The sequence below is a fragment of the Hyla sarda genome, chromosome 4 (genome assembly GCF_029499605.1).
Source record: "Hyla sarda isolate aHylSar1 chromosome 4, aHylSar1.hap1, whole genome shotgun sequence".
Lineage (NCBI taxonomy): Eukaryota > Metazoa > Chordata > Amphibia > Anura > Hylidae > Hyla > Hyla sarda.
Genome location: NC_079192.1, coordinates 326,693,207 through 326,715,975, shown reverse-complemented (window position 1 = coordinate 326,715,975; position 22,769 = coordinate 326,693,207). Strand labels below are relative to the sequence as shown.

Genomic DNA, 22,769 nt, shown 5'->3' with positions numbered 1-22,769 from the left:
GACTGGTTAGGCCACTCCAGGACCTTGTGATCTTACGTGGGGCCCCAGATTGAGGGAGATTATCAGTGGTCTTGTATGTCTTCCATTTTCTAACAATTGCTCCCAGAGTTGATTTCTTCACACCAATCTGCTTGCCTATTGCAGATTCAGTCTTCCCAGCCTGGTGCAGGTCTACAATTTTGTTTCTGGTGTCCTTCGACAGCTCTTTGGTCTTGGCCATATTGGAGTTTGGAGTGTGACTGTTTGAGGTTGTGGACAGGTGTCTTTTATACTGATAACCAGTTCAAACAGGCTATTAATACAGGTAACAAGTGGAGGACAGAGGAGACTCTTGAAGAAGTTACAGGTCTGTGAGAGCCAGAAATCTTGCTTGTTTGTAGGTGACCATAAACTTATTTTCCACCATAATTTGCAAATAAATTCTTTAAAAATGTAATTTTATGGATTTTTTTTTCTCATTCCGTCTCTCATAGTTGAGGTATACCTATAATGAAAATTACAGGCCTTTCATCTTTATAAGTGGGAGAACTTGCACTGTACTTATTCATTATATTGGGTTATATTATGTTAGCTGACGATAATGCTTTACCCAGAATTTACTGATGGGGTGAAATAACACAAAACATACTGTTCTGAGGCTATGGGCAACTTTGCAATGAATTTTTTTTTATTACTAGCTGAGCACCCGGCATTGCCCAGTCTCCATACCTAAGCCTTGTGTGAGAGGAAAAGATACAATGACATTCTTATCCTTATATCCTGGCCTCATATCCCTTCCCCTTAAATGGGCACTGTCAGATATAAAAACTTTTTTATATGTAGTACATCTTGGCAAAACAACAGTTTTTCTAATATACTTCTTTAAAAAGTTTTCAATGTTATTAAAGGAGTAGTCCAACGGTGAAAAATTCTATACAGTTAGCAACAGTTTTAAAAGTTATATAACTCTGCAATATACTTACTTAAACCAAGTGGAATGGAAAGTAGCTTTTTTCCTGGTTTTCCTTTGGACAGGAAGTGCTGCATAATTCAGCATGTCGACCCACACATTCTCTTCACCCGCGGCCATTTTGAGGTTGGCTTGTCATTTCTCTCTTCTCTGCTGCCCGGCCCATTCATTATACCCTCTCCTCCCCCTGTACAGCCCCTCTCCTCCACAATGCAGATTGGCTCTGTAGTCAGAGCCAATCACTGATGCTTTGCTGCGCAAGCGCAGCATACTCTAACCTCTGAAAAATTCTGACCGCAGAGCCCGAGGTCTGCAGGAGATAAGCCACGAGGTCTGCAGGAGATAAGCCACGAGGTCTGCAGGAGATAAGCCACGAGGTCTGCAGGAGATAAGCCACGAGGTCTGCAGGAGATAAGCCACGAGGTCTGCAGGAGATAAGCCACGAGGTCTGCAGGAGATAAGCCACGAGGTCTGCAGGAGATAAGCCACGAGGTCTGCAGGAGATAAGCCACGAGGTCTGCAGGAGATAAGCCACGAGGTCTGCAGGAGATAAGCCACAAGGTCTGCAGGAGATAAGCCACGAGGTCTGCAGGAGATAAGCCACGAGGTCTGCAGGAGATAAGCCACGAGGTCTGCAGGAGATAAGCCACGAGGTCTGCAGGAGATAAGCCACGAGGTCTGCAGGAGATAAGCCACGAGGTCTGCAGGAGATAAGCCACGAGGTCTGCAGGAGATAAGCCACGAGGTCTGCAGGAGATAAGCCACGAGGTCTGCAGGAGATAAGCCACGAGGTCTGCAGGAGATAAGCCACGAGGTCTGCAGGAGATAAGCCACGAGGTCTGCAGGAGATAAGCCACGAGGTCTGCAGGAGATAAGCCACGAGGTCTGCAGGAGATAAGCCACGAGGTCTGCAGGAGATAAGCCACGAGGTCTGCAGGAGATAAGCCACGAGGTCTGCAGGAGATAAGCCACGAGGTCTGCAGGAGATAAGCCACGAGGTCTGCAGGAGATAAGCCACGAGGTCTGCAGGAGATAAGCCACGAGGTCTGCAGGAGATAAGCCACGAGGTCTGCAGGAGATAAGCCACGAGGTCTGCAGGAGATAAGCCACGAGGTCTGCAGGAGATAAGCCACGAGGTCTGCAGGAGATAAGCCGCGCCCCCTTACCCCCCTCCCGGAGGATGGAGAGTGCAGCTCTTCATAATACAAGAAGACAGTGCAGGGGGAGAATGAGGACTTACACCAGTGGTCCTCAACCTGCGGACCTCCAGATGTTGCTAAACTACAACTCCCAGCATGCCTGCTAGGAGTTGTAGTTTTGCAACATCTGGAGGTCCACAGGTTGAAGACCACTGACGTACACAGCTCCTTCACTCCCCTGCTCTGTGTTTTCCCCGTGAAAACTTGAAACCTCCCTGTGATGAATGAGGTCGTGTGTAGAGAGAGCTGGGGGAGGGGAGGGGCTGTGTCCGTCCTCATTCTCCCCCTGCACTGTCTTCTCCAGTGAAAAAATCCAACCCATGGCTGCTCTGTGTGTCCTATGTAGACAGAGCAGGGGAATGAAGGAGCTGTGTACGTCAGTGGTCTTCAACCTGTGGACCTCCAGATGTTGCAAAACTACAACTCCTAGCAGGCATGCTGGGAGTTGTAGTTTAGCAACATCTGGAGGTCCACAGGTTGAGGACCACTGGCGTAAGTCCTCATTCTCCCCCTGCATATTATGCATCTTGTATTATACATCTTCTTGTATCTTTTTATGTCAGGATAGTACAGCTTGTAATGAATGGGCGTATATACAATGTTGGTCGGCATAGCAATGTGTGGGCTGTGATTGGTGGTGCTATGAGGACTGTGATTGGTGAGCATTAGGAAGGGCAATGACTTAGCATAGTAGGGCGTGTTAGAGGACGGCTTGGGGGCGTTTTTTTATTGTATGGGGGCGTAGATTATGTATTGTACTTGGGAGGAAGTCGGCTGTGTGAGAGTGAAAAGGATCATGGGAGCTGAGCTCCATAACCAGGAAGTACAGGGATTTTCACTGCAGCATATCTCACAAATGGGAGCGGTCAGACAAATAATGAAAAGTGCTGTGTGATGATGGAGGCAAGGTCTACATTTTGGCAGGTACTTAATTTCGTTTTTTTCACTATTGGATATCTCCTTTAACCCCTTGATGACGGAGCCCATTTTGACCTTAAGGACGTGAGCATTTTTTTGCAAATCTGACCCCTGTCACTTTATGCATTAATAACTCTGGGATGCTTTTACTTATGAATTTGATTCCGAGACAGTTTTTTCACGACATATTCTACTTTATGTTAGTGGTAACTTTTTGTCTAAACTTGCATAATTTCTTGGTGAAAAATGCAAAAATTTTATGAAAATTTAGAAAATTTAGCATTTTTCTAACTTTGAAGCTCTCTGCTTGTAAGGAAAATGGATATTCCCCCAAAAAATTTTTTTATTCACATAGAAAATATGCGTACTTTATGTTCGCATCATAAAGTTGACATGTTTTTACTTTTTGAAGACATCAGAGGGCTTCAAAGTTTAGCAGAAATTTTCCAATTTTTCAGGAACCAATTAAGTTTTGAAGTGAATTTGAGGGTCTTTATGTTAGAAATACCCCAAAATGGACACCATTATAAAAAGATGCACCCCTCAAACTATTCAAATTGACATTCAGAAAGTTTGTTAACCCTTTAAGTATTTCACAGGAATAGCAGCAAAGTGGATGAGAAAATTCAAAATCTTCATTTTTTACACTAACACGTTATTGTAGCCCCCTTTTTTTCATTTTTACAAGGAGAAAAGGTGAAAAAGACATCCAAAATTTGTAAACCAATTCCTCTCGAGTAAGGAAATACCTCATATGTGGATGTGAAGCGCTTGTTGAGCGCACTCAGAAAGGAAGGAGCGAGAATGGGCTTTTGGAGAGCGAATTTTGTTGAAATGGATATCACAATAATAATGTACAATGTATATATAATAACAATAATGTATATTACATTTAGGAAGCCCCATGCTGCCAGCCAGAACAGCAAAACCCCCCCCACATGGCAGACTATTTGGGAAACTACACCCCTAAAGGAACGTAACAAGGGGTAAAGTGAGCCTTAATACCCAACAGGTGATTGGCAAACTTTCATTAAAGTGCGACGTGAAAATGAAAAATGTAATTTTTTTCCCACTAAAATACTGGTGCTCACTGCACCCCTTATTACATTCTGTGAGGGGTGTAGTGTACGCAATGGGGTCATAGGTCATATCTGGCGGGGGGGGGGGTTCATTGTTCTGGCAGCATGGGGGCTTTGTAAACGAACATGGTCTTCAATTCCAGCCAAATTCTCTCTCAAAACAATTTGGCTCCTTCTCTTCTGAGCATTATAGTGCGCCCGCAGAGCATTTTACATCAACATATGGGGTATTTCCATACTTATAAGAAGAGAGCACCATGCACATTAGAGGCCTAAATTAGGGATTTACATAGGGATGGACCCGGATGCAAGTGTTATATTTGCCTCCTCCACCAAAAACACCCTACTGCAGTGTTTCCCAAACAGGGTGCCTCCAGCTGTTGCAAAACTCCCAGTATGCCTGAAAAGTCAATGGCTGTCCGGCAATACAGGGAATTATTTTGCAACAGCTGGAGGCTCCGTTTTGGAAATGGTGCCATACGTGACATTTTTCATTTTTATTTTGGGGGGGGGGGGGGGGCGGGTCACTGTGTAAGGGAGGGTGTGTTTATATGTAGTGTTTTTACTCTAGAATTTGTGTAAGTGTAGTGTAGTGTTTTTGGGGTACATTTACACGGGCGGGGGTTTACAACAAGTTTGAGCTGGGAGTTTGAGCTGCAGCGGAAAATCTGCTCCATCTCAAACTTGGGGGGGAATCTCCAGCTGTTGCAAAACTACAACTCCTGGCATGCCTGGACTGTCTGGGCATGTTGAGAGTTGTAGTTTTGCAACATCGGGAAGGCCACAGTTTGGAAACCACTACACAGTGGTCGCCAAACTGGTCATCCCGATGTTGCAAAACTACAATTCCCAGCATGTCCCGAAGGCTGTCTAGGCATGCTGGGAGTTGTAGTTTTGCATATTCTAGAGGGCCACAGCCGGATCACTCACCGGCCGCAGCCCGCCGACTCCGCAGCCGACCGCTGGGTAAGCTGTCCCCTGCTGTCATCTCCTCCTCCCCCCGCTCTGCCCGGACTTCCACACCTGGGCAGAGCGGGGGATCGTCAGTGTAACCTTTGCCCACCCGTCCCTGATCTGCCATTGGCTGGTCAGTCCTCACCGGCCAATCGCAGGGATTAGGAGGAGGTAGCAACCCTGCCACCTCCCTCCTATACTTCACGGTGACCGGCGCGGTCTTAGACAGCACTGATCACCCCTATTTTCCAGGCGATCGGGTCACCAGAGACCTGATCAGCCCGTAAAATCAGTGATTCGCTGGTCAGAATTGACTGGTGAATCACGTCGTGGGGGGGTACGGTGATTGGAAATACGGAAAAACATGAGCCTCCAGCTGTTGCACAACTACAACTCCAAGCATGCCTGGACAGTCAAAGATTGTATTGGCATGCTTTGAGTTGTAGTTTTGCAATAGCTGTAGTCTGTAGATTATTTTAAAAAATCTGTTTAACTTTCTGACACCAGTTAATTTAAAAAAAATTGTTTTCCACCGGAGTACCCCTTTAACCCCTTAAGGACTCAGACAATTTTATTTTTACGTTTTCATTTTTCGCAAACTGTTTAACCAAATAAGTACGTTCTTCTGCTCTGGTCAGCTCGATCTCAGACCAGAGCAGAAGACCCCGGGAGACAGCCGGAGACAGGTGAGGGGACCTCCGACTGCCAGGCTGGATGATCGGATCACCGCAGCAGCGCTGCGGGCGATCCGATGATCCATTCAAAGTACCGCACTGCCGCAGATGCCGTGATCTGTATTGATCACGGCATCTGAGGGGTTAATGGCGGACATCCGCGTGATCGCGGATGTCCGTCATTATGGGCGGGTCCCTGGCTGCTATCAGCAGCCGGGACCTGCCGCGCATGAGGCGAGCATCGCTCCGATGCTCACGGTTATGCATAGGATGTAAATGTACGTCCTGGTGCGTTAAGTACCAGCTCACCAGGACGTACATTTACGTCCTGCGTCGTTAAGGGTTTAATAGGTTGCTCAGACCATGTACATCTCATTTTTATTCCTCTATTACCTATATTAATTATAAAAATTAACTCTTTTTCATCAGCTTACAGTATTAGAAATCCTCTCAGGGAAAGGGGGTGTGTCCCTCCCTTGTGGTGGTGGGAGGTGATTGATGTGTCTGCTCTTGCAGCAATGTTCACATTGGCCACTAGGTAGGTATTCACATATGTCCCTGCTCCCTCTCCTTCACCTGCATGGCACTTTCACTTTGTCCACTTTGCACCTGTACGTTTTTTCACAGTCCCCCCATTTTTTTCTCCCCCCCCTTTCCCTTCCCCCCCTTCTTTCCTTTTCTTTCCCCCTTCCCCCCCCCTCCCTCCTTTTTTCCTTTTGCACGTTATGCACTTTAACTTTGATCCTCATATCGCTGCACTGCCATTGTGCAGTGCAGCAATATGAACATCTCAAAATATCCACTTGCATTTGTATTATATGTGACCCAGTTATGGGCAATATTTGTACTTACCTAAATTGCGCACCTATTATGTATTTACTTAAATTGTGTACCTATTATGATTTATTGTGTTTAGTTCCCGATATGTAATCTGCAGCAAGGTTACTTGATATAAAAATGAATATATTTACATTTATGTCTGAATCGATTGACAAACCGTGCCTGTATACAACTATATTTAACATTCTAGCGCATGAAGCCCCGCGATAGCCGGGATTCCCGTACCAGAGTTGCCTTCCAGGCCTCGCTTTGATGGCGAGGCTTGGCCTTCTACCTGATAATGGGACAGCCCTGGTATACGATTGGTCCTTACATGGTTGTTGGCAGCGCTGTGGAGCCTTCTGACGCGGCTTCCCGATGTCACATGACACGCGCTGATAGGTGCATCTGCTCCCAGACCTCGCTATGAGTGTGAGGCTTGGTAGCAGTGATCTATGTGTGGCTGTGACGCTTTATTTATATCACGTGTTTTAGTCCTGGGTTCTAATTGGCTAGGTCTCTGTATATATACATACCCCACACTCTATTGACCACACCTTGGAAGAAGCCTTCATTGGTGAAACGTTGGGTGGCGGGTGGCTGTAGCGCCGTACTCCTTGCTCCACTTGGTAAAGTATTTTGCTATCTCTGTCCAGTTTTGGTTTTGCCCTATCTATAATGCTTTATTGATCCCCTGTTTTTTTTTGTCTGCTCTATGATTTTCTGTACTTACCTGTGGTCCGAGCACACTTGCTGGATCCGACCTTAATACTTAATACACAATATATGAGCAGCAGTCTTTTTCATTAACCCACGGGAGCCAATATTTATTATGCACTAATTATTTAACCCTTTTCCTGGCAGACAAGCGTAGCCCCCGTTTCTCTCTCAGAATTTTTTGGATTCATGATTGTTACTATATATGTATTTTTTAAAATTATTTTAAATGTCTTGTCACTTTGGATTCATGTTAATAAAGTATACTTTGTGATATTTATGTCCTGTTTGACACCCCTTTTTTATGAATTTAATCTATGTATTTTGGCGTAGGACCTACTGTGTGGGAATTTTTTCTTTTTGGTATCTTAATGTTCATGACTCGTGGACAAGCATGATGCTGCTGCAGGACTGGTTAGTGTCCCTGTAGGTATGGAGACCCCTAGTGGTGGGATTTTCAGAGGCCATTTTTTTAAATTAAATATTCAAAAACAATTAAACAACTATATTACTAAAGGTCTTTAATTCTTATCAGTAACAACATATTAAAAGTTTTTGGATCTGACCGTGCCCATTTAAGGAAGTGTCATTCGAAGCATTGCAAAGATACAGAGAGAGTAGAAGGAACTTACCTCGCCAAAGCCGCCTTTCCCAAGAACTCTGTATTGCCGAAATGTGTTCTTTGTGACCGGTTCCCTGCGAAACAGTAACTGATTATTAGTATTAGAAAATAAATATATAGATATCTACATATATTTTATATCTATATATAGCTATAGTTATCTATATACGTAGCTCTATCTATGTGTGTATATATATATATACACATATATATATATACATACATACATACACACACACACAGTACATATATTATACACACCATTATATATTATGGCTATTTATGTAATAAAAATGATATAGATAATGTATATGTACACACACAAAACACAGCCACTCACTTTACAAGACAAAATAGAGAAACTGCTATAGAACCTAATAGGATCTCACCCAGTCCAAAAAACTGGAGAAATGTAAGGAGGGTTCAAGCATAAGAAAGAAAAAAGAAGAGAAAAAAAAAAGAAAGGAAAGAAAGAAAAGAAAAAAACTATTCAGATATTAATAACAACCTTAGTTGTCCTGTTGTAATGAAGGAACAAATATCTAAACATGCAATAAAAAAACTAAGGCTAATTTACTGTATAATTAATTCTGTGGCTCTTTACTTTCCCCATACATCTATATTAGGACATCCTCACTGCTCACCTCTCCAGCCATTTCCACTGTAAAAATCGGTTGTAATACTGGCTGTCCAGGTAATCCGAAAACGGAGCCATACTAAGGAAGTCATGGACGAGTCTAAAATAAAAAAGACATGTTAGAACTACAGAGGGGAGGTGTCCTGCTCCGTCGTCACATGACCGCGTTACAGGTTTGTGTCTCACTTGATTTCATGGAGCTGTAAAACATTTCTTTCACGCTATGAAATAAACCACATTAGGGTAGGATCACACATAATGGATCCGCATTTTGGATCTGCGCATTTTACACTGCAGATCTGCCTGTGACCCAGCCCTATAATGTGCCTCCAGTTGTTCCCAACCCCCATGCTGCTCGCAGCGGCAATCTGCCACTATGAGCAGCCACACAGGGACGAGCTAGTTGCCGGGCGGATGTGCAGTGTACTCAGACATCGGGGCCGCTCTGAGATGTCTGTAAGTACACTACAAGCGCGCGCAGCTACTCGCAGGTCCCTGTGTGGCTGCTCCTAGCAGTGGATTGCCGCTGCGAGCAGCACACAGGAGTTGGGAACAGCTGGAGGCACACTATAGGGCTGGGTCACCGGCGGATCTGCAGCGTAAAATACGCTGGGGATCCGTTATGTTTGACCCTACCCTTATACTGGAATTACATACAACTTCATAACTTACTTAGAACAGTCTTTAAACAGTTCTTTGCAGGGATTGTTTTCTAGGCTCTCCTTGCAGTTGTTGACCAGTTGCTCAGGGACCTCGGTGATATAGTCTTCACTCTAAGAGAACAAAGACACAGGGGGAGATATTCAAAAACTACTTTTTTTTCCAGCGATATTAATTACATTTTTTTTTCTCCTCACATTTTCAAGCTCAAGGTCTCTTGTGCTGCTTTGAAAACATGAAAATATGTGAGTATTCATTTTCGTGCCACTTTTGTTTTTTTGCCAAAAAATTGGCAAATTTGTCACCCAAATTTTTTTTTTTGCCGCCATACTGGATTTCTTTGCGCCCAAATTGCCGAGTTTGGCAACAAATTTTACATCCTGGAAAATTCTGTCGGAAGCATCTCATGTAATATTCCATGATTACTAGTGCCCAGACAAGCGATAACTGTATAAGTAAAACATTTCTAGGGCTTAAATGTGAATTTAGGTGCAGTGACTATGAAAAATGTATTTATTTATTTATTAACATTTTCCAATAATAATTATTTATTTTATAATAATTGATTAAATAACTCCTTTTCACAAAAAAACTAAAGAAAAAAACAAAAAACTACACTAGCAAAAAGCTGGTATGAAATTTTGGATGTAAAATGTACTCTCACCTCTTTGAAAATATAATGTAAAACATGACATTTACATAGCCACGCCCACTTTTGCAAAACTGGTGTGACTTGTGTAAACCTTGGATAATTCTCAGGTAAAACACTTTGAATATCTGATGTGAATTTTTTTGCGACAAAGTTTTGGCACGAAACGCTAAATTTTTAATGTGAAGAGTTCTGAATAGGACCCCCACAGTGATCAGCTGATATGGTGGGGGACACCAGGACATAAGCATCATGTTACACTATACGCCAAGGAGGGAGGACTTTTTTGTACAAGAGAGCGAGATTTGAGTGATAGAGAAGATGTACAATAAACAATATATAATATAACAATGGTAATATAGAAATACATGAAAATTAAAGGTTAGATGCTAGCTAGAGGTCTAGGAACACATTTCAGTCACTATTGAACATGTTTCAAAACATCTATCGTCAGATATTTGGAAATGCCACTTCAAGAGTAATTCCGCAGAAACTTTTACCCAGCACTGCTTGGCAGAAACTGCAATATGGATAGTAGTCAAGTAGTTTGCCATTGAGGAATAAAGGTTTTAAAAAGTATGGTAACTTTTCTAAACTAACTCAGGCTATGTTTCCTAACTACTCCTAACACCCCTCCCACCCTTAAAAAAAATTTCAGAGCTTTAAAAAGCTGTGTATCTTACCTTTCTTCTTTCTCACATAGTGCAACTTCCAAGCAGTAGAAAGTGGGCGTTTCCCAGCAAGCATGACATCACTGAAGCCTGCTGGGGGACCACTTTCGTCCTCACATCTTTGTAGTACTATGATAAATAGAAGACCTCATGCTCTGTGCATCTTTCAGCGAGGCTCTTTGCTGTGGACTATGCTTCCTATAGTTTACTAGTTCTTGTCATCAAAGTGTTAAATGGGCACTTTTAGAATCTAAAACTTTTTATATGTTGTACATCTTAACCTTTTTTTTTTTTTATAGGAATCATAGCTTATAAAAAAAAAGACCACTAGGGGTCCCCATACCACCCAGAATTATAATCCTGTATGGCTGCAAAGCAGATTCTTGGAGGAAGTGAATGTAAGGTGAGTGAGGGCGGGTTCAGTGCCTGCCTCTGACACGCCCCTTGATGAGAAGTTGTTGTGAGAATGAGTGAGCAGCAGATCAGAGGGATTTGTATGGCAAATACAGAAGCCAGACACATAAAAAAGACATGTAAAGCATCTGCATGACCTAGTAAGCAACATATATATAATTTTTTTTTTCTTTTCTGTGATATGACAGATACGCTTTAACATTGCAATCTGTGACAGAGTGAATGGGGGCATCATAGTAAAGACGTCATGCTTTGTTGAAAGCATTGGGCTGTGACAGATTTAATATACATTATATATATATACACACAGTGGGGCAAAAAAGTATTTAGTCAGCCACCAATTGTGCAAGTTCTCCCACTTAAAAAGGTCAGAGAGGCCTGTAATTTTCATCATAGGTATACCTCAACTATGGGAGACAGAATGAGAAAAAAAAATCTATAAAATCCCATTGTCTGCTTTTTAAATAATGTATTTGCAAATTATGATCGAAAATAAGTATTTGGTCACCTACAAATAAGCAAGATTTCTGGCTCTCACAGACCTGTAACTTCTTCTTTAAGAGTCTCCTCTGTCCTCCACTCATTGCCTGTATTAATGGCACCTGTTTGAACTTGTTATCAGTATAAAAGACACCTGTCCACAACCTCAAACAGTCACACTCCAAACTCCACTATGGCCAAGACCAAAGAGCTGTCAAAGGACACCAGAAACAAAATTGTAGACCTGCACCAGGCTGGGAAAACTGAATCTGCAATAGGCAAGCAGTTTGATGTGAAGAAATCAACTGTGGGAGTTATTATTAGAAAATGGAAGACATGCAAGACCACTGATAATCACAGATCACACCCCTTTGTGTCAAAATGATCACAAGAACGGTGAGCAAAAATCCCAGAACCACACGGGGGGACCTAGTGAATGACTTGCAGAGAGCTGGGACCAAAGTAACAAAGGCTACCATCAGTAACATACTACGCCACCAGGAACTCAAATCATGCAGTGCCAGACGTGTCCCCCTCCTTAAGCCAGTACATGCATGGGCCCATCTGAAGTTTGCTAGAGAGCATTTTGATGATCAGAAAAGTATTGGGAGAATATCATATGGTCAGGTGAAACAAAATAGAACTTTTTGGTAAAAACTCAACACATCGTGTTTGGAGGAGAAAGAATGCTGAGTTGCATCCAAAGAACACCATGCCTACTGTGAAGAATGGGGAAGGAAACATCATGCTTTGGGACAGTTTTTCTGCTAAGGGACCAGGACGACTGATCCGTGTAAAGTAAAGAATGAATGGGGCCATGTATTGTGAGATTTTGAGTGAAAGCCTCCTTCCATCAGCAAGGGCATTGAAGATGAAACATGGCTGGGTCTTTCAGCATGAAAATGATCCCAAACACACAGCCCAGGCAATGAAGGAGTGGCTTTGTAACAAGCATTTCAAGGTCCTGGAATGGCCTAGCCAGTCTCCAGATTTCAACCCCATAGAAAACCTTTGGAGGGAGATGAAAGTCTGTCTTGCCCAGCGACAGCCTCAAAACATCACTGCTCTAGAGGAGATCTGCATGGAGGAATGGGCCAAAATACCAGCAACAGTGTGTGAAAACCTTGTGAAGACTTACAGAAAACATTTCACCTCTGTCATTGCCAACAAAGGGTATATAAAAAAGTATTGAGATGAACTTTTGTTATTAACCAAATACTTATTTTCCACCATAATTTGCAAATAAATTCTTTAAAAAAATCAGACAATGTAACTTTATGGTTTTTTTTCTCATTAATGTCTCTCAATGTTGAGGTATATCTATGATGAAAATTACAGGCCTCTCATCTTTTTAAGTGGGAGAACTTGGACAATTGGTGGCTGACTAAATACTTTTTTTGCCCCACTGTATGTATATTTATATACATTTTTTTATTATTATTATTTGTGCAAGACAAAGTGGATCTCTAGTCCAGGAAATCTACGCTGAATGGCTTCTCACCGATTTCAGCTTACTGTATAAATATATAAAATATAGATGACCTAACTAGCTAAAACAAATATTTACAAGCAGTATACAAAAGAGGTTTAGCCTGGGCACTCCACAAAATAAGCAGAAGCTATTTACACAGCAGCCCAGCTCATCATCTAATCGGACACAAACAGTAGGCAACAAAGGATGGCAATGCCAAACATTACTGCAGTACTTGTGCAGCCACCTACTTCTGACATTACGGGCAATGGAGAGTTAAACTAAACCCATCAAAAGACTCGACCCCTGTTCCAAAAGGCAGTACCTCTTCCTGTTACTTATGTATGGCAGTGTTTCCCAACTAGGGTGTCTCCAGCTGTGGCAAAACTACAACGTGCAGCATGCCGGGACAGCCCTTGGCATGCTGTGAGTTGTAGTTTTGCCACAGCTGAAGGCATCCGGGTTGGGAAACACTAATGTACGGCATTTCTCATATATAAATATTACATAAATGTTGACAGTGTAGTATTTTTGCATCCCATTCCTCTAGTGGTCATATGTTTTTTACACCTAGGCCTTGTTACCTACAGCACAATGTCTGGTTAGTAAATAAATTACAAAAATGTAAATAAAACTTATAATATACTGACACTTTCCCATTCACTTTCTTTTAAAATTATCAAGATAAATATGTTTAAAATGTAATAGAAAAAACAGCCACTACGTGGCTCTGTTCTGTTCCCTGCCACAATTAATACAGTAAGTTTGGTCTCCTCCTGGCCTGGCAGGAGTCCAAACTCAGGAAGTGCTAGACTGAAAGCTGCAGGAGAGATTCACTGATAGCAAAACAGACTGAAACCTGCAAAGAGCCTGAGGTCTGCTATTCATCCCAGCACTGCAGCAATATGAGGGTAGAAGTGGTCCCCCAGCAGATTTCAGTGATGTCACACCAGCTGAGAAATGCCCACTTTCTCCTGCTGGGAGATGGGAGATGAAAAGGTATGATACACAGCTTTTTATAGCTCTGAAATTGTTTTTAAGGACAGGAGGTGTGTTAAGAGTAGTTAGGGAACAAAGACTGAGTTAGTTTAGAACAGTTTATTTGCTGACAGGTACTTTTTAATTTTTAATCCCCATTGATTCCACGTCGGTCTTTGGCTCATTTTCCGCTGCTGAAAATGTGCAGCACTTCTGCAACACGCGTTTCAAGCCAAAAAATGTCATTCTGCAATATCCATTCATTTCCCCATTTTCAAACCCCCTCATATGCAGTTTGCGCTCAGCTGAGTCTTTTTTATAATGTAATCGTGCGCCTCCCAATAATACATAATAAATGTGAGGTATGTATGTTCAGGATGCTGCTTGCCTTCACTAGCTCGTTCCTGTACTGCTTTTCCCTTTTTAAGGGTACATTCACATCTTGTAGCTTGACGCATTTCAAAAGCATGCACTCTTTGTCAAAAGACATATTTTGACTTTCGAGCGCATGCGCTCGAAACGAGTCAAGATATAGGCTGTGATTTGAGGCAAGTGTATTGTTCATCTATGCATTTGTAAAATAAAGCCGCATCGACAACCAGTGCTGGAAGGATTGCATGTTTTTCTTCACTTACAAAAGACACACCGAGCCTGAGTGTGGATCCATGCGTAGACATTTCGGGGGGTGAGCTGGACTTTTTCGATTGCTATTATATGGTTACGCTCACATCTATACCACAGCAGTACGCTGTGAGATACATTTAATGGTAGGGTCACATGTAGCGTATACGCTGCATATCTGATGTTGTGTATTTGATGCTGCGTAATTCAATGCTAGCAAGGTCTATGGGTGTTTATCATTACTCCCATAGACTTTGCTAGCATAGGAATACGTAGCGTCAAATACACAACATCAAATAAGCTGCGTATACGCTACGTGTGACCCTCCCTTAAATGGTAACTAAACAAATGCTGTGGTGTATGCATAGACTTCCATTATGTAAAAGTTGCCAAAAGTACTTTGTTTGGACCGGTTTTTGTCCCCTGTACGTTTGTGTACGATTTTGTTGTGGGATTAAAAAGTTCTGCATGCACTATTCTGTACCAACAAAAAACTGTATGAAGTTTTTTCCAGATAGAAGTATATTAGTGGCGTATTGTGTAATATGCTGTGGTATACATCCCCCCCCCCCCCCCCCCGTATTGTGTGGTAAACTTTTTTTTTTGCGCGTTTTACTATTTTTCTATTGACGAAGCGCCCTACAGTGAAACTCTTAATGGGGTAGGCACACATGAGTCTGACCTTGCGCATGGCATACAACTCCATCTTGCTTTCAGTTTATTTTTTTTTGTGAACTCTGATGCCACTCTCTTCCTGGCTTATTGTGTTTGCAGTATTGTGCCCTGCAGGTATTGCCTGTTATCCAGGTATATTTTTGTGCATCGTTTTGTAGGTTATGACACATTATTTTACTTTAGGTGCCATTGATTATTTGGTCTCATGTGTTCTGTTCATAATCTGTGTGTGCTGGTAGATAATTTTATTCATTCTGATTTTTTTGTTAATAAAAAATATATTGTTATATGGTACTTCGGTGATATGAATTTTACATGGTTTAACATATTAAACAAAAAAAATAAAATACAAAACTGTAGACATTTAAAATTATGCAAATTGATACAAACAAAAAAAATATACTACAAAAAGGTATGAGCCAGCATTGAGCCAAATTGGTCTTGTTATGGTCCATCCGTTTGTGGTATACTACAAATGGATGAGTGTGGTAAAGATATGAGCCGTCCCTAATACAGTCCACAAGGGATCTTCTCTTCCCTGTACAGCCATGTTGATAGGATACTGAGAGGTGGCTGAGATCTCTTCTCTTTCTTGTGCATCTTGCGTAATTTACCCCCTTGTGGATTCTACCATTATTAATCTTCTCTCTACACTGATCGACCAGAGTGATTTCTCGCCGTCACCTGCAGATTCTGCTTGGGTTCTCTTCTCTCACTTTATTGATAATGCCTGTGGGTGTGATCTCTCCCCTCCTCCCCCTGCAGATTCTGATCTGAGATTTCTTCTATTGCTAAAAGCCTGTGTGATCTCCTTCTCTGCAGACCCTAGGTCCGCTTCTGCATCTCTAGTAGCCTGCTTTGCCTGTATTTATACTTCTTTCCTGTTGCTATCACTATCACTGAGACAAGGAAAGGAGAGCAGATGAAGCGGACAGCAACCTCCAGCAGTGTGCTATGAGTTTTGTGTCAGATGCAGTAGTACAATCAGCTATGTGAAGGAATTGCACAGACTTTACACTCTTCCGCACTAAAATGGAAGGACATTTTTTATGAAGACTAATGAAAAATGTAGTAAATGAATGCTGCAAACAAATCAGTGCAAGGGACTCAACAGCCTGTGGATCAGAGAAAAACTTGCTTTCCTTGGTTTAAAGCAAAAGTGTGGCCTTGACTGACCACCAGCCTCTGTCGGAGATTCCATCACAAAATTAGGAAAAATAGTGCAGATGTTTTTTTCCAGAGAAATAATCTACACGATCAAAGTAGCCTATGAAGCCTATTATAGTCAAGGGGTTTGTTGCTTTCTGTAAAGTGACAGATACAGAAGGCCCATTTTTTATTTTTTTTTATGTTCCTATAAAGAAGCAGACAAACGAAAATATGAGCACAAATATGAGAACCTAGCCTGAGGATAGACGCACGCCTCTGGTATAAGTGCTTTATTTATATTTCCTACTCCCTTTGAATTGGCTTTGGCTCAAAATAGGAATAAAAAACTGCCCAAAAACTGCAGAATTTAAAAAATAAAAACTTTGAGAAACCACTAAAAAGATGTTTTCCCTTTTTGTTTTCCTTGTAAAGCTGAACCATTAGACAAGGAACTACATACGGTACATATCTTCTTCCAGACATGGATAGCATGGGGTCAAGGATGTTTCATTTCCAGAGGATTGCTTAGCATGCATACACTCCAACCCTTAGGCAAGACTAGATCTATTCTGCCTCCTAAGCTAAACACGAATGTTGTCTTTCACTGACAGCAAACAGATTTTGATAATGGTGAAGAGTTGAACCATGAAGCAATATAGATGATTCAGCTTTATCTACATAAAAGTACAAGACTCCTTCAGCGGCAAAGCTGCAATGTCAGCAGGGATTCTGAAGTAAAGGAAGATTTGCTCTTTAGGATTCCGGGAAAGCTTGAGGTCAGCCCAAGGTTTTTTATCCACCTTTCCGCATATATTATAACCAGCTGAAAAGTCTGTTTACTAACCTGACAACTTAACAGCTCAAGGACTTACTGAAGATTTACTGACAAGTCCTTGATTTTAGGGGTAGATAATATTACACAGATAAACATCAACTACATGCCAGTACACTCCGATAAAGACAAGCTTTCTGCTTTTCAAGGAATTCCTTATGTGTTACTGAGTAAAACACTTGTTATACCTGTTACTCCTGTTTGCTGTAACTGTTAGGTTTGTTTACAGGTAGAAGTCCTATATATAGTCTAAGTGCGGAACTTCAAGGATCCCAATAAAGGTTGCACAAAAAGTATGGAAATACTTACAGTCATGGCCGTAAATGTTGGCACCCCTGAAATTTTTGTAGAAAATGAAGTATTTTTCACAGAAAAGGATTGCAGTAACACATGTTTTGCTATACACATGTTTATTCCATTTGTGTGTATTGGAACTAAACCAAAAAAGGGAGGAAAAAAAGCAAATTGGACATAATGTCACACCAGACTCCAAAAATGGTCCGGACAAAATTATTGGCACCCTTTCAAAATTGAGGAAAAAGAAGATTGTTTCAAGCATGTGATGCTTCTTAAAACTCACCTGGGGCAAGTAACAGGTGTGGGCAATATAAAAATCACACCTGAAAGCAGATAAAAAGGAGAGAAGTTCACGTAGTCTTTATATTGTGTGTTTGTGTGTGCCACACTACGCATGGACAACAGAAAGAGGAGAAGAGAACTGTCTGGGGACTTGAGAAACAAAATTGTGGAAAAATATCAACAATCTCAAGGTTACAAGTCCATCTCCAGAGATCTAGATTTGCCTTTGTCCACAGTGCGCAACATTATCAAGAAGTCTGCAACCCATGGCACTGTAGCTAATGTCTCTGGGTGTGGACGGAACAGAAAAATTGATGAAATGTGTCAATGCAGGATAGTCTGGATGGTGGATAAGACCCAGGAGGACCCACTGCTGACACAGAGACATAAAAAAGCAAGACTACATTTTGCCAAAATGAACTTGAGTAAGCCAAAAATCCTTCTGGGAAAACGTCTTGTGGACAGATGAGACCAAGATAGAGCTTTTTGGTAAAGCACATAATTTTACTGTTTACCGAAAACACAATGAGGCCTACAAAGAAAAGAACACAGTACCTACAGTGAAATATGGTGGAGGCTCAATGATGTTTTGGGGTTGTTTTGCTGCCTCTGGCACTGGGTGCCTTGAATGTGTGCAAGGCATCATGAAATCTGAGGATTACCAACGGATTTTGGGTCACACTGTACAGCCCAGTGTCAGAAAGCTGGGTTTGTGTCCGAGATCTTGGGTCTTCCAGCAGGACAATGACCCCAAACATACGTCAAAAATCACCCAGAAATGGATGGCAACAAAGCTCTGGAGAGTTCTGAAGTGGCCATGAATGAGTCCAGATGTAAATCCCATTGAACACCTATGGAGAGATCTTAAAATTGCTGTTGGGAAAAGGCGCCCTTCCAATAAGAGAGACCTGGAGCAGTTTGCAAAGGAAGAGTGGTCTAACATTCCGGCTGAGAGGTGTAAGAAGCTTATTGATGGTTATAGGAAGCGACTGATTTCAGTAATTTTTTCCAAAGGGTGTGCAATTGAATATTAAGTTTAGGGTGCCAATAATTTTGTCCAGCCCATTTTTGGAGTTTGGTGTGACATTATGTCCAATTTGCTTTTTCTCCTCCCTTTTTTGGTTTAGTTCCAATACACACAAAGGGAATAAACATGTGTATAGCAAAACATGTGTTCCTGCAATCCTTTTCTGTGAGAAAAATTATAGAAAAATTTCAGGGGTGCCAACATTTACGGCCATGACTGTAAAGACTTAGAGGTTCCTACACAACATTCCATTGGATACCAGAAAGAGGGATGCTTTGAAATATTTTTTTTCTTTTAATCTTAAAGTGTACCTGTCATTTATACAGGGGCATATTAAAGGATTTGATCGGTGGTGTATCAGTGCTGAGACCACCACTGATTATTAGAACAAGTGGGGTGAAGCATGCAGCGGCTCCATTTAATCATTGCTCCGCTTTACTTGACAGCCCCATAGACTTACAAATGAAGCTGCAGAAGATGGCTCCTATCTGGGAACCCGAAGAGCACTACCGCAAGCTTCCCCTCACTTTATTGGTGGGAGCACTGAGGCTACAGACAGTCCAAACTTTAGACAAGTCAAATAAAAAAATGTTTTCTTAGATATGACAGCCACTTTATGCAAACAATAGGACAACCAAAAAAGCAACAAAAACACTAGAGATAGTGCATTTAGTAATTAAAGGGGTACTCCGGTGAAAACCTTTTTTCTTTTAAATCAACTGGTGGCAGAAAGTTAAACATATTTGTAAATTACTTCTATTAAAAAATCTTAATCCTTCCAGTACTTATTAGCTGCTGAATGCTACAGAGGAAATTCCTTTCTTTTTGGAACACTGATGACATCACGAACAAAGTGCTCTCTGCATTTTAGCAACCATGCATAGCAGATGTATGCTAAGGGCAGCATGGTGGCTCAGTGGTTAGCACTGCTGCCTTGCAGTGCTGGGGACTTGGGTTCAAATCCCACTAAGGATAACAATAAATAAAGCATTATTATTATTATTATAATAACATCAGCAGAGAGAACTGTGGTCATGATGTCATCAGAGAGCATTCCCAAAAAGAAAAGAATTTCCTCTGTAGTATTCAGCAGCTAATAAGTACAGGAAGGATTAAGATTTTTTAATAGAAGTAATTTACAAATATGTTTTACTTTCTGCCACCAGTTGATTTAAAAGAAAAAAGGTTTTCACCGGAGTACCCCTTTAAACATATTTGTAGATTACTTCTATTAAAAAATATTAATCCTTCCAGTACTTATTAGCTGATACTTGTGCCACAGAAAGTTCTTTTCTTTTTGAATTTCCTTTCTGTCTGACCACAGTGCTCTCTGCTAGCACCTCAGTCCATTATAGGAACTGTCCAGATCAGGAGCAAATCCCCATAGCAAACCTCTCCTGCTCCGGACAGTTCCTAAAATGGACAGAGGTGTCAGCAGAGAGCACTGTGGTCAGACAGAAAGAAAATTCAAAAAGAAAATAACTTCCTGTGGAGCATATAGCAGCTAATAAGTACTGGAATGATTAAGATTTTTTTAATAGAAGTAATTTACAAATATGTTTAAAGGGGTATTCCAGGCAAAACCTTTTTTTATATATATCAACTGGCTCTGGAAAGTTAAACAGATTTGTAAATTACTTCTATTAAAAAAATCTTAATCCTTCCAATAGTTATTAGCTTCTGAAGTTTACTGTCTAACTGCTCAATGATGATGTCACGTCCCGGGAGCTGTGCATGATGGGAGAATATCCCCATAGGAACTGCACAGCTCCCGGGACCCGTGAGTCATCAGAGAGCAGTTAGACAGATAACAACAACTCAACTTCAGAAGTTAATAACTATTGGAAGGATTAAGATTTTTTAATAGAAGTAATTTACAAATATGTTTAACTTTCCGGAGCCAGTTGATATATAAAAAAAAGTTTTGGTCTGGAATACCCCTTTAACATTCTGGCACCAGTTGATTTAAAAAAAAAAAAATGTTATCCAGTGATGTACCCCTTTAAATGTTCAAGGCCAGTTTCTATAGTGCAGGTGCCGCTGTCTACCCCAAGATAATACTTAGTCATTGCTCGAGTACACCACAGCAACTTAGTTTCAGTCTTGTTATGGGGGTACTGTATTGTATGTGTATATCTATATTTTATGCAAGTAAAAAGCAATTGTATCGGCACCACTCCGCTCACTATCACCGGACGTAATCCCTCGGGCCACTGACACTCATTCCACCAGGCTCTATAGTCTCGGTGCCAGCTCAATGAAGAGAAAAGGCAAAAACACTCACTATGGAGGTAAAGAATGGGTCGGCACACAGAGACAGCGCTTATCATACCTTGAGAAAGCGTCTGAGGACGTAAAATGAGCACGTTGGTTTGCTAGCTTATCCTCCCATGTTGCCAGCTATGGAGTAATAAATTAGATTCTGTTTGGCTAAGCGCTGTCTCTGTGTGTCGTCCCATTCTTTACCTCCATGGTGAGCATATCTATATTTGTTATTGTATGTATATATATATATATATATATATATATGCTTTTCTTCATATAGGTCCCTCTCATGCTGCCAAAAATTCTCTGACATGTCAAGGCATGGACTTCTCTGAAGGGTGGAGTAGACAGCAGCAGTAGATCTTGTAAGTTTTGTAAACTAAGACGTGTGCCACCATGGGTTAAGGTCCTCGTACACATTGGAAAAAAGTTGGCTGAACCTGCTGATTTCACCGGGACTGGCAGACTGTTTAATGTTAAAGGGGTACTCTGGTGCTCCAGCGTTCTGAACATTTTGTTCAGAACGCTTGGAGCCGGAGGCCTTGATCGTGACATCATGCCCCGCCCCGTCCATTCATGTCTATGGGAGGGGGCGTGTTGACGCCCCCTCCCATAGACATGAATGGAGGGGGTGTGACGTAACATCACGAGTGGTGTGGCCGTGACCTCACGACAACCGCCGCAGGAACCTGCAGGAGATCGCAGGGGGCCCCAGCAGCGGGACCTCTGCGATCAGACATCTTATCCCCTATCCTTTGGATAGAGGATAGGATGTCTAGCAGCGGAGTACCTCTTTAATGGGGGCTTTCTTAGACATGTTGGCTTTTAACTGCCCAAAACTTTTTAATCTAAAAAATTTTATTTTTTAAAAGCCAGTGACGTCTGGCAGCATTTTATCTAAACACTGCGTATAGAGGGATCAAGAGGGATAGTTGTTGGCCAAACAGACATTCGGCTGAGAGCCATTGTATTTGTGTTGGTATTTATGGACCTGTATTTCCAGCACATCCCACACTTCTTCCACTGGCTTGCGTTTCCTATAGTGCATCCTAGTGCCATCTCTTAAGCAGGTACGTGACTCGTATGTACGTGGCCGTCCACATGATGTATAAGTATACACTGTATATATCAGACCAGACCACCTTCTTCTATTACACCAATCGGCTGCAATGTCAAGTGCACAAAGACAATGTACATTACATTATTGCAACACTTCTCATAGTGGACAGAGGAACCGTGTTGAATTTAGAGGCGAGTTAAACTTTTATTTTACTCCAATCTCAGCCTATAGAAACTACCAGAAAACCTCTAGCGTTTTCAGCAATTGATGCTACTGTAGCTGTTCTATAGTATCGAAACAGACGTGCTAGTCTTTACATGCATCAAAGAGCTTTGGGCGCGCATCCCACTGTTGTCAGTTCTCCAGTCATCCCCCCTTGGACTACTTTTGGTAGGTACAAACCACTTCATACCAGGAACAGCCCATAACACCTGCCATTTTGGCGAAGCTCTGAACCAGTCATCCAGACCTGACAATTTCTGCCCTTCACTCAGATCCTTACACTTCTGTACACGTTACCAACACGAAGTTCAAGAACTCACTCTTCACATCCTGCCTAATATATACCACCGCTAACAGGTGCCATGGTCACAAGATAATCCATTTTATTCACTACATTGAATAGTACAGCAGTTATAATGTTATAGCTAAACAGTGTATAAGTGCATGG

The 22,769-nt window shown here is 41.7% G+C and overlaps 1 protein-coding gene across 5 annotated transcripts in view; it reads right to left on the bottom strand.

The window, feature by feature from the left end:
• GRK6 (G protein-coupled receptor kinase 6) overlaps positions 1–22,769 on the bottom strand; it is a 67,242-nt gene that overhangs the window by 30,010 nt on the left and 14,463 nt on the right. For all 5 annotated transcript variants that reach the window (XM_056575009.1, XM_056575008.1, XM_056575010.1 and 2 more), the window contains exons 5-7: positions 9,241–9,341; positions 8,576–8,668; positions 7,942–8,005 (exon numbers count right to left, since the gene is read on the bottom strand). In XM_056575009.1, the coding sequence (XP_056430984.1) occupies positions 7,942–8,005; positions 8,576–8,668; positions 9,241–9,341 (258 nt within the window). The remainder of the gene's footprint in view (positions 1–7,941; positions 8,006–8,575; positions 8,669–9,240; positions 9,342–22,769) is intronic.